At 51.2% G+C, this 13,014-nt stretch overlaps 1 protein-coding gene across 1 annotated transcript in view; it reads left to right on the top strand.

Annotated features, from left to right (window-relative positions):
- CUX1 (cut like homeobox 1) overlaps positions 1–13,014 on the top strand; it is a 340,084-nt gene that overhangs the window by 166,148 nt on the left and 160,922 nt on the right. Inside the window, 1 exon segment of the mRNA XM_042921134.1 lies at positions 241–288. Within this exon segment, the coding sequence (XP_042777068.1) occupies positions 241–288 (48 nt within the window).

Below are 13,014 nucleotides of genomic sequence, written 5' to 3' on the forward strand. Positions count from 1 at the left end.
GGACGGGGTAGAAATAAAATCTGATGGTATTCTCGAGGAAGTTCATTTAAACGACAGAGCGCCAGTCGGCGTGATTTATGTTGTCCGAACGAAGGAAACGGACAGGGGAGGGACCAAGATTGCTTTATCTAATGGCAGTCATCACTGAATTCAAAGCTGTTTTGATAGGAGGACTTAACAATGTTTCCCTTCTCTTTCCTTCTCCGATGGCTGTTTCCTGACGCGCCCCTCCCGCTCCAGGATTTGCGCAAGCAGGTAGCGCCGCTGCTGAAGAGCTTCCAGGGGGAGGTAAGCATTTATGTTTATTTTATACCCTGAGCCACCCTTCGTAGTTCATCGTGCTTTCTTTTCATTCTCATTAAGTAAATGCCATTGACAGAAGGGGCTTGCCCAGATGGAACCTTCCCAGCCGCACTAACTCCATGTCATGTGGATTTTGTGCTTCCCGGTGTGATGTTTCCACTGGGTCCTCCATTAAAGCCCGCGTGGAAAGCGAAGCCGTGTCCGCAATGGAAGGAGGTGTGGCGGATCCAGGGGCGAGGCGGCCTGCGCGCTTGCACTTCCCACGGTGGACTGAGTTTGTCCACACCGCGGCCCCTGGGAGCCCGCACGTCCTCAGGCTCGCCGGTTGCCGGAGTTAGCCTGGGGCTGCAGCCGCCGGGAGGCCTCCTGTGTGGGGGGCGGATGCAGTGGGGCAGGCCGGTGCCTTCGCGCCCAGCTACTGAGGGAAGAGGGATCTTCACTCGCTTGAGGCTGGCAACAGCCACGAGGAGTCCGTTTGGGCTCAGCAGAAGCAAGAGCTCTCTGTCGGGTCCTTCCAGACGGGGAGCGCGCCGTCTGGCAAGATGGCGGACAGCCCTTGGAGACGTGAGCGGTCGAGGTGGGTGACGCTCCGGCTCCTTCGTGGCCCTTTGTGTGGTCCCGGCGAATTTGAGAACACCGGGAATTTTGGGATGGTTGCGGAGTTACCCGTTCCCAGCTCTTCGCCTCTCCCGTTGGAACGATGGCAGCAGTGCTAATACTGAGGAGAGGGGACAAGACTTTTTCAGAGCCCTCCAGAGAACCCAGATTGGTAGGATCGTGGGATTCTAGTTTTTGGCCACTTCCCGATGCCCAGAGAACGTGGGGAGGGGGCCGGACCTGCGCAAGTGAGACGGCAGGTTCAGGGCGGGCCTTCTCGGCCCCGCAGCGAAGGAGGCCGGCGTCCTGGGCCCGGGGCTCCCGAGGAGGGGGCGGGGGCTGCCCTTTGGCAGATTCTCCAGGTGACCGCAGAGGGCAGGGGAGCCGTGCAGGAAGCAGCGGGCACCGTTGGCACCGCCGAAGGTTTCGGGAGGGACGCAGCAGAGGGCCCTTCTCTGCTCACCGTCTCCTGCCGCAGGAAGCCCTCCCGCGCTCGGCGCCCCGAGGCTCAGAGGCTGTCACTGTCCCAGGGCCGGAAGGACACGAACTGCCTTTCCTCAGAACTGCATCTCCGAGCCTCGTTTTCTGAGCGAGACCGTCACCTTACACCTGCCCACATTGATCTGATCTCCTCTTTTCCCTGTTCAGCGGCTTTCGTGAGGCCTGGTGGCTTAGTATTTCTGCAGCCGCGGCAGCTCAGGGTGCCGTTTTGGGGGTGTTTGCTTGTTTTTCCTTCTTTCTGAAAAATTTCCAATCCGCCTAAAAGCGGAGAGGCTAGCGTGACGGGCACGCGTACGCCCTCTACCCAGCCTCGCCGCCTGCTGCCGTTTTGCCACGTTTGCTCCCCCTGCCCTTTTGAGGTGGCGCCGCTCTGTGCCCCTAAACACATCCATGCTTGTGTCTCCTAAAAGTCAGGTTCCCCGGTAATACCACAGTAACCCTGAGTATCTCACCCGGGAAAGTAACGCGCCACGATACTTAATATTTGGTCCCAAATCTATCTCCCAGTTATTCCCAAAGTGTCTTTTATAACTGCCCTGCCCTTGAACTGGGGTTCAGTCAGGTTCATGCATTGGATTTGGGGATGGGTGAGTGTATGTATGTATATGTATATGCGTGTGTGTGTGTGTGTGTGTGTGTGTGTACGTATATGTATACATCCATGTATATATACGTACACACACACACACATCTCTCTTTTAATATAAAACACTGCCTCTACACCCTGTCATTTTTAAGAATTTAACACATTTGGGTCACCCGGTGGCTCAGTTGGTTAAGCATCCAACTTCAGCTCAGGTCATGATCTCACGGTTTGTGAGTTTGAGCCCCGTGTTGGGCTCTGTGCCGACAGCTCAGAGCCTGGAGCCTGCTTCGGATTCTGTGTCTTCCTCTCTCTCTGCCCCTACCCCCTCCTGCCTGCGCTCGCTCGCATGGTCTCTCTGTCTCTCTCACTCAAAAATAAAATAAACATTAAAAAAATTTTTTTTAAAAGAGAATTTAACACACTTATTATAGATTGCCCCACATTCTGAATGGGGTAATGGCTGTGGTTCTGGATATATTAATTTTGAAATGCCTGAGAGACATCCAGATTTCTTATCTGCCTATTTTTTAAAAGGCTATTGGAAAAATAAATATTTTTATAGCACCGCTAATATTTACCAAGCCTCTGCTAATTGCTCTGTTTATGTGAAATAATCTGTGCTTTCTAGTAAGCTCATTTGAGTAGAAAGGGCTAAATGCTACTTGTTTCTGAAGAAAGAACTCTCCTAGCAGAGGGCAGCTGCAGACGGGGACCACATGTACAGGGTCGGTTTTCCGACGAGTAAGGCCAGAAGGCAGCAAGCCTTGGTGCTCCAATGAAGCAGGATCCATTCGGCCTGTGTTTCTACAAAGCTGCCCTCTCTAATCAGAGGATTGCTTTCGTATCCTTTGTCAGTGTCCGTTGCACGCGATTTTATTTATTGGATATATTCTTGGAGTGTATCCCCCAGTGCTAGAGTTTCCCCTGGAACAGCATATGGTGTTGGTGAGAACACGTTCTTTGCCTTCGAATTTGTGTACATCACTTTGCTGGTGGAGGTCCCCGAAAGAAAAATACCAAAGAACGAGATAAAGTGTTCAGACAACTAGACATTCATGTATCCGCGGTGTGTCAGACTGTCCTGAGAGACGTTAGCCTGGCCAGAGGACCGTCACCCCTTTCAGTGTTTCCTGGTGGTCCTCCGTGTAAATCCAGGCACCTTCCAGGCGGAGGAGACCCGCATGCTTGGGCGGCCGCTTGCCTTTCTAGACTCTTCTCACTCCTAACCCCTATCGCTGGATACACGCCATTCTGAATTTCTGTCAGGCCCTGGTGTTTGGGGCATCCTCGCCGGCCCCCGGGCCTTGGCACAGGCAGAACCGCTTCCTTACCTGGCTCCTTCAGCTTGGGCGCCCCTTCCTCAAGGAAGGTGTCCCCTGAGCCCCAAATGATAGGCCACGCCCCTTCTACACGTGTTCCCATTGCACGCGCATGGCTTCGACACATTTGTCGTCATGCCTGAGCACCGCCTGTCCCTTTGTCCCTCGTCCTCTTTAGCCTGTAAAACGTGTGAGGGCAACCACTGTGCCTGGGCTTGTTGGCCGTTGTTTCCCAGCACCGGGCACAGCAGAAGCTCAAAAGTCTTGAGGCTCTCAACAATGGCTACAGAATAGATGATGGAGCAGTAAGGTTCCTCTGGAGGTGGTTTTTAAAACATTTTGCCTCCATCCTCTCGTCGGGTTGTGTTGTATTAATAAGGAAAAAGGTACGCCAGAAAGTCTGCTTGGAACATACCTTTAAAAGAAATGAGGGGCGCCTGGGTGGCTCAGTCAGTTAAGCACCTGACTCTTGATTTCAGCTCAGGTCATGATCTCACAGTTTGTGGGATCGAGCCCCACATTGGGCTCTGCACTGACAGCAGAGAGTCTCCTTGGGATTCTCTCTCCTTCTCTCTCTCTCTGCTCTGCCCTGCCTCTCCCCAGTGTGTTCTCTCTCTCTCTCTCTCTCAAAATGAATGAATAAACTTAAAAAAAAGAAAAGAAAAGAAAAAAGAAACTAGTAAATAACTGTATTTATACAGCTGGTTGAATAGTAGGGAATACTATGGATCGTAATGGTCACTCAGAGTTATTATAACAAAGTCTTCACATTTCACTCCCTGAAATTTGACTGACTGATTGATTGATTGCTATACCTAAGTTTGTGTGTTTCATGAGCCTGGCCAACAGATCAGTGTGGGGAAGGGGAATAACCTAGATGGTCGATCCAATTTAAGACTTATCTTAATCTAGTAATTTAGACAGTCCCTTCAGTAAAGTGACCCACTCTCTAGGAAAGTGCTAAGTCTTATAACTTGTCTCCCCCTCTCCGTGCTTCGCTCCCTGACCGGGGTCCTGGTATAAAAGGTTGAGCTGGGAAGGAGTGGCCTTAGAGCCTACTCCTCTTGGCTGTTGGGGAGCTGCATGCTTAAGCCAGGTGTTCTCAGAGAAGAAAATCCTTTTAGGAAATAACTTAGGTGCTTGTATCAGAAAGGAAATGAAAGACTGAAACTCTGTGAGCTCAGCATCTAGCTTAAAAAGTTAGAGAAGTACAACAGAATAAACTCGAAACAGGAAGAAGGAAATAACAAATATAAATAATAATAAAAATATAATAATAACAATAATAATAATAATAATAAAAAGACTGAAGAGAGAAACAGCCCCAAAACTGGTTCTTTGAAGAGGCTACTAAATAGACAACCCACCTTTCTTCCTAAATCAAGAAAGAAAATGTTAGTAATGGAAATAGGGATAATGTTGCAGCTGCAGCAGAGATTAAAAAGATAGTAAGGGAATATTACAGTCAATTTCATGCCAATAACATTTTAAAACCTAGACAACATGGACACATTTCCGGAATACCGGAATGCACTAAAGCTGATTAAAGAAGAAGTAGAAACCCTGAGTAGCCTTGTAACGATTACAGAAGTATTCCCATCAGGTATGGGTGCTTTTAGGGAGTGTTCTGTCCATCATCCATGAAACAGACACGTTCTAATCTTTCGCGGGCTCCTTTAGAAAATAAAAAAAGAAAGAACACTCCCTAACTCTTTTTGCGAAGCTAGTGTCACCTTGATACCCAAACCGGTAAAGAATAGTACAAGAAAAGAAAATCCAAAGTCAGTCGTATTTATGAATAGATATCCAGAAGTCCTTAAAAGAGTATTCACAAATGGAATCCGTCAAGTTCCATGTATGTCAAGAATGCTGTTTGGTTTAACATTAGAAAAATGTATTAGTGTATATTAATGTCATTAGCAGATTAAAGAAAAAATTATCATAATAGTTCTAGGAAAAGAATTTGATAAAATTCAGCATCCATTCATGATTTCAAAACAAAACAAAACAAAACTACCAGCCAACTGATATAGAGGAGAACGTCTTTAATCTGGGGAAAAAAGTATTTGCTAAAAGCCTATGTCGATCATTATGTTCTGTGATATTAAAAAAAAATCCCTTAAAAATCAGGAGCAAGAAAAGAATGTGTACTATTACTGCTTTTGTTTAACATTGTCCTGGAAGTCTTAGCTAGCACGGTAGGCAAGAAAGAGATCAAGTATTGTCAGAGAAGGAACAAAACTGTCAGTTTCCAAGTGAGCCTCAATTATTAAACAAGGTTGCTAGATACAAAATCAATATGCAAAAGAAATGACATACTTCTACATGGACAGCAGACCGAGAAATGACACAACTAGAGTTAGCAACAAAAAATAAAGCATACCTAGAAGTAAAGCTAATAATGCATAGGAACTAACTCTTCCTGGAGAAAAGGAGATCATTTATTTAACATGAAAGACTTTAAAGAGGACTTAAATGGAGAGAGAGAGAGAGAGAAAGTATTCAAGGATAGAAATTCCCACTATTATTAAAGATAATCAATTTCCCTCAAGTCGATTAGAGGGAGTCATTGTCATTCCAATCAAAATTCCAATAGTACTTTTCAGAAAACTTGAAAAACTGATTCCAGAAGTGATAAAGCAAGAGCAAGCGGTCAGTAATGGTGAAGGTCGTATTAAATACGAACAAGATGGGACACCTCGGTGGCCCAGTCGGTTAAGCATCTGATGTTTCAGCTCAGGTCGTGATCTCATGGTTTGTGAGCTTGAGCCCAGCATCGGCCTCTACCGTCAGCATGGAGCCTGCTTCAGATCCTCTGTCTCCCTGTCTCCCTGCCCCCTCCTTCTCTCTCTCTCTCTCTCTCAAAAATCAATAAACATTTAAAAAAGAGCAGAGCAAAATGGAGGCTTTGCCCTGCCAGATGATGATGAAAGCTACAGTGATGGGCACAGGGATAAATATAAATACAGTAATGGGACAAAATAAAAGATCAGGAACTGACATCACCCATAGAAGCCACGAGTATTGCAGAGATGGGACTGTAGATCGGTGAGGTAAGGGTGGATTTCTCAGTAATGGTTCCCCCAATAATTGGTTACCTTTTTGCAATTAAGTGAGATTGGATCCATAACCTCACACCATATGCAAACACAAAATACAGGTGAAGACTTAAGGCAACACTTTAAGCCTTTTAGAAGAAAATATAGATAATGATGACTTTGGGTTGGGGAGGATTTCTTAAATAAGAAACCATAAAGGAAGAAATTGTTACATTTAACCGCATTAACATTTTAACGTATAAGTTTTTTTTTTTTTTAATGTTTGTTTATTTTTGAGAGAAGGTGGGGGAGGGGCAGAGAGAGAAGGAGACACGGAATCTGAAGCAGGCTCCAGGCTCTGAGCTGTCAGCACAGAGCCGGATGGGGGGCTCGAACCCACAAACTGTGTAGGAAAATGCTCCACCTTTCTGAAGACATTTTACAGTATCTGTTGGAAACTTGTAATAAAGATTCAGACTTACGTAAAGACCGAATGTCTCTGACATGAACAGTGCTCCCCAGGGCCAGACTGAATAGGTCATGGGTGGGGGGAGGGGGGAGGGATCTTTGGCCGCGAATCACAAACCCGGAGGAGACAGTTGCCACACACTTAGGTAACAAAGGATTAATATTCAAAAAATATTTTAAAATTTTGCCCATTAATAAGAAAAAGACATAGGAAAAGGGGACAAAAGCCACGAACGGCATCCTCAGAGGGGAAAATCAGAACGGTCACTAAGTATATGAAAAGATACCCAGCCTTATGAGCAGAAAAACGCAAATTCAAATGATTTCATCGCAGCTTCCTCCTATCTGCCAGGTTGGCCAAACTCCAAAACTCAAGATAGGAGTGTAAATTGTGTAGCCATTCTGGAGACCAGTCTGGCATCAGATACTAAAGCTTAAGAAGCACGTTCACCTTGACACAGCAGTTCCACTCCTAAGAATATGTCCTAAATAAGCTGAAACGTGGGCCCCAGGAAGCAAGTTCAGGAGTGTTGGAAATGAGTAAGCAAGCAGACACAGCCCACTTTCCATCAGCAGTAGAAAGAATTACGTCAAGCACGGTACATTCATACGATGGAATACAGCGTAGCAAGAGAAAGTTAACGACGTGAAAACGCGCACTACCGCGCTGACGTTGTTTAGGGGTACGTGTGTCCCTTTATGATATAGTGAAACCGTAAAGGAAGAGTTAAACAGGAAATTCAGAATAGAGGTTATCATAGCGAGGCACAGGCGAAGTTTCAAAGGTCACGGAAGCGTCCCTACTCCCAGGTGCTCGTTTTGTTAATTATACCCGATGTATTCTTTTGTAAGCATGAGCTGTTTCTTTGGAGAAGAAATAATCGCCCTTAGAAGGCGGTGGCTGCGTGATTATAGTTTTGCACGGGAGGAACCAAGTATCTTCCCTCCCCTTTGCGTTTTGTCCATGATAAATTTTCCTCTCCCGGCAAGTGGGTGCTTCTGGGGAGGCTGTGCACCTGGGAGGGCCAGGGGGGAAAGCACAGTTGTGAATGGTGTTCGCAATGACGTTTGTGGGACACCAAGCAAGTCAAGTGCTGTGTGCTAAGTGCTTTCCAAGCACGTGCTCACGCCGTCTACACGGCACTGGAAAGGCTCTGCCCCTTCCTCAAATACCGGTCCCTCCACGTGGGCTCTGGAACCCTCCTCTCTTGCCCTCACAGGAGCCACAGCCCTGTGGGGACTCCTGTCCTGGGTCTTCAGTCTCTGCTCATCTGCATTCTGTAAGCACCAGTATGTTCCATCTTGAGACAGAGTGAGTGGGCAAGTGCCTCCCTTGTCCCCAAGCTGCCGCCTTCTTTTTTTTTCTTTTAATTTTCTTTTAAAGTTTATTTATATTGAGAGAGACAGAGAGAGTGCGAGTGGGGATGGGGCACAGAGAGAGGGAGCATCTCAAGCAGGCTCCGCACTGTTGGTGCGAAGGCCGACGCGGGGCTCAAACGCTCACAAACCGTGACATCACGACCAGAGCCGAAATCGAGAGTGAGACGCTTAACCAACTCCTGGCGCCCGTGTCTCCCAGCCTTGTTGGCCAGGCTTCTCCAGAGCTGTCTCCACCCCCGTGTGCCCATTACTCTCGGACCCACCCCGGTCTGGCCATCTGCCCCCTCTCCCTTGACCCCTGTGGTCCTCGGCTCTCTCATGTCAGGGACATTCAGGCCTCCCGGCAGCTCCTCTCCATGTGTTCCCTTTTGACATCCCACGATATCATGCCTTCCAGACTTTCCGTCTACTTCTCTGCCTATTGATTTTTAGTCTTCTTGGGCAGCTCCTCTGCATTCAGACCTCTGAATGACGGCGTCCTGTGCTATGCGATCTCCTGGGACCCGTCTGCTGGAAACTCACACGTCTGTCTCTAACTCGGTCTTCTCCTTTGTGTTCCAGGCTCACGAGACTGCCTCTTGCATATTACCCCTTAGGTATTCCACCGGAAAGGACTCTTCGCCCACAGCCCTCCCGTCTCCAGCTCCCATACCTGCTGGGGTCTCCGGCTGCCTCCTTTCCCTTCTCAGCAATGGCTCCGTGGTCCGCTCGGCAGCCTCGGCTGGAAATCTAGGACACCCGCTCCCTCCCGTCCGCCCCACTCGCCATCCTTCCTCCCGCCGTCCTCGTCTGCCCACATCTTACCAGCCCTACTCCCCACAGCGCGTCCAAAGCCATCGTTTGCCACTGAGACCCCTGGTCTCTGTTCCGGCCCCTGCCCGCTCCACCCCCACCTTAGCTCCACGCATCAGCCAGGAGCGGGTCCCTTCCTGCTCACTGCCCTTGAGGCAAGCACGGAACCCCGACCTCAGCCTTCAGGGTGCCTGGCCTGGCTGCGTCCTGCCCTCCACCCAGCCCCGTCTTACTCGCTTTTTGGTGCTTTCTTCAGGTGTCATGCCATCAAGAGGTCCCTGCCTGCCCGTCCAAACCAGGGTGTTCTCACTCTTCCTCTTGTAGCACCTTGTCCCTTTGTCCGGAGTGCTTTTCTCATTGTCTTCGTGGGTTTGTCTGTGTCCACCACTCTCTCCAGACTTTCTGTGTCCGCGTGGCCTTGTAGACCCACTGCCTGGCCCTAGCGAGCATGCAGTAGGTGTCCACTAGATGGGTGAGGGCCAGGGGGCGGCACTATGCTTATTTTCAGATGGCAAAGCTACGCCCAGAGAGGAAAAGTACCCACCCAGAGTCGCACGGGTGGTCACGGCAGGGCTGAGACCCACCTTGGTACCGTCCGATACTGCTCGGGGAACAGGGAGGGGGCACCTGCCCTCCATCACCTCAGTCACCCTCCCCGGTCTTTGATAAGGACCTCGGGCGTTGGTGCCGCGTAACGTGCTTTGCAAGTATCCCTCCGGGCCCCCCTCTTCTGACCAGCCCCTCCTGTGTGGATTCTGCCCGCCGTGCTGTGTCTCACACGTACGTAAATACCCCCGCGTGCAGACGCTTTGCCACAACTTGATCTGTACTCCTGGGAGGAGTGGGGGGCCCTGGTTAACTGAAGGCGGGGGCTTCACGCCTGTGTCCCCTGCTCCATGGCCCACACGGACGGCCAGACTCATCTTTTGAAACTTGCCGTCCTCCCGAAGGCCCACTGTGTGTGTGACCTACCGACAGTACTCAGAGCCGCGGCCGGGCCGTGTGAAACTCCACACCATCTCTCTGATACCTGTTTATTTCTTCGTGCAGTGAAACCCTCTGAGTATGTACAGCTCGGGGCCATCCGGGAGCCAAGGATATAACCCTGGCTACAGTTGACAAGGCCCCTGCTACCTCGAAGCCCACGTTCCGGGGAGGGGAAGCGTAATAAAGACGAGGAGTGATGTCAGATGGCGACGAGCTCGGGGCTGGGGAAGGAGCGTGAGGCAGAGCAGGCCGAGCAGGGGCGGCGCTCCCGGTGCCCGGAAGGCTGAGGGGACGAGGGAGGGAGGAAGGCCAGAGCACTCGGAGGCCCCCGAACACCCTTGAGAACCATTTGCCATCCACCAGTAGCTGAAATGGATTAACGGTGGGTAAATATTCTATGAATTCGTTAAGAGGAACTAAGAGTTTTGAGGATGTTCTGTAGCCCGTGTCTGTGGCCCTGTTACATACTTAAGCTTTTAGATCTAAAGGCCATGTCTAAATAAAGCCAGAACGTCCAAGGACTTTATTCCAAAGAACATTTCCCAGGGACTTGGAAGGACCTGGGAGTTGGCCCCGGGCTCTGCCGCTCACTCTCCCGTAAACCTCGGGCAGCTCAGGCCTCCTTCCGCCTGACATCGCTCATCTGTAAAATGAGCGGGTGAGCGAGATGGTCGGCGAGAAGCCCCGTAGCTCTGAAGTCCAGTATGACTCAGCGGACTAACCCTTGGGTTGACCGTCATCAGCAGAATAGAAGAGGACATTTGTCAGCAGGTAGAGCCACTCAGAAATGGAATGAGCAGTCCTCTAAGGTAGTGAGTTTCCTGTCGCTAAGAGTGTTCAAACAGGGCCAGAGGACCAAGGTCAGGGAGGCGGTCAGCTCTTACCCATTCATCCTTCGGGGCCCCGTCATGCCTACACTTAGCAAGGGCTGCACTGAGTGCCGTGGGCGGGACTGTGTCAGAAAGTTGGACCGGACTCTGGTTCCCCAGGCGGGTCCTCAGAGGGGCCAAGAGGGCCGCGTGAGAATCACCCACGTGTTCCCAGAAATTCTGCTCCCCGGGCTCCTCCCACCCTGAGGTTCTGGTTCAGCTGCCCGGGGCAGGGCCCGAGAAGCTGGAATTGGACAGAGTCCACGCGTGGTTCTCCCGCGCGGCTGCCCACTGGGCTGGGTTCCCTGCGCGGGTGCCTCCTCTCCGGGTTACGCTCTGTGGCGCTGCCCGCTCCAGCACCTGAGACTGGCGGGGAGGGGGCTCCGTGATTCAGCTTGCAGTCTTTCCGGGCTTTCGGTCCGTGGCTTCTGCTCCGGCCAGACTGGTCCGTCTACCGTCCCTGAGCATGCCCCTGTGGTTTCCCGCCTCTGACCTTCTCCTAAAGTCACGGCCTCGGCTATTGGAACCTTCCGCCGTTCCTCACCTAGAAACACCATGTCCCTCCTTAAAGACCTGAGCGTCTGCCTCCTTCGTTCCTCTTCCTGCCGTCCCAGCCTGAGCTTCTAGCTTTTTCCTTCTCTTCAACTTCGTACCCTCTTCCTGGCCTTACCGAGCCGTCCTTCCCCTGTTACTGAGTACTCCTCGAGTGCTGTGTGCCAGGCTCCCTGCCAGGCTCCTGAGTGACCCACAGGAGCAGCAAGGCTGCTTCTCCCCCCGGGGAGACGGCAGGGCCGTCTGTGAGTTGGGACCCCGTGTCCCGGACAGGTGAGTGTGGAGCAGACCGGGCACCCCCGAGGACACTGGCAGGCGCCGGCTGTCCGCTTTCCCCGGGGGGACCTTGTTTCTCACCCCACGCGGCCATCGTCGGACTTGTAGGCCTTTTCACGTGCGTTGGTAGTTGTGGCCACGGTGGTGACGGCGACAGTGTTTTAATGACCTCACGGCGCGGTCCGAAGACCGGGTGCACACGGTGTCTTCCTGGAGGCTCCCTCCGTGACGGCTCAATTAGGGGAGCGGTAGGGCTGTGGTTCGATATTCGGGCCAGCTTCCTAATTGAAAACACATTTTCCCCTCCGAAGCTGCAGCTGGTTTGCTTCTGCTCATGCAGAAAAGGATATAACCTTGCCTAACATAGGAAATGAACGGTTGAGAGAGAAGCCAAATTCAATTTCAGTCAGATACGTTGAGGCTAAGCCCGTGATCTATGGAAGCAGGGGAGCGAGCCGTGTGCATGTGGAAAGGGGCGCACTCAGCAGTCCATTAATCACGGCCGCCCGCCCGGCGCTGCCGCCACCGCGTGGGCCTCTGCGCCGGGGCCGCCCCTCCGACGGGGCTGGACCGCAGCCAAGCACTCCAGAAGTTAACCTCTTAAAGACCCGGAGCTGCTTTCTGTTGAATAAATGTAATTTTGTGGTCAGACATAAATGCTTGTGATGTAGCAGGAGCTTTGAAAACAACAGTGAGCCAAAGCTATTACAAATTGCTCTGCGTTGTGGAAGTCAACAGCATACATCAAAACTCCGAGTGTATGGCAAATTGATTTCGGCCCAGAGCTCTGCAGCTATTCAATAAAAGTCCTATTAAGCCATTGTATGTAATGAACAATCCAGAGCAAATCTAATATTTTCAGTGGATAATTATTTTTAACATCCTCTCGGTAACCGTCAGTAGAGCTCTTGGATGTTTCCGGCGCGGACCCGCGTGCGGTGGGCCCTCCTCGGCTCTCATCTGCCTCTGCCGGAGGCCCCAAGGCAGTACCCCCCTGCCCCGAACTCGGGGTCCCCCTGCAGGGTTCACCGGCAGACCCTGCTCCCGGAGAAGGACACGGAGGTTCCGGTCTCCCCGAGCCTGGCACGCGGCGGGGCCCCAGGAAGCACTGGCTGAACTCAGATGAACTGAGTTGACATGGGGCAAGGAGGCAAAGAGCTCTAGAATAAGAGAGGAAAGTGCTGTGTTGGCTCCAGAGCCTCTAGAGACCAGAGGGTCACAGGTCAAGAATTCGAGGTCCCATGTGCTGTACCCAGAGGGAGCCCCAGGACTCGCCCACTGCCCTTCTGCTCCTCGACAGCTGGGGAGACAGGCTCTGTGTCAGGGAGCCCCTGCTGATGGAGCCA

Source organism: Panthera leo, chromosome E3 (assembly GCF_018350215.1).
Source record: "Panthera leo isolate Ple1 chromosome E3, P.leo_Ple1_pat1.1, whole genome shotgun sequence".
NCBI classification, from domain to species: Eukaryota; Metazoa; Chordata; class Mammalia; order Carnivora; family Felidae; genus Panthera; species Panthera leo.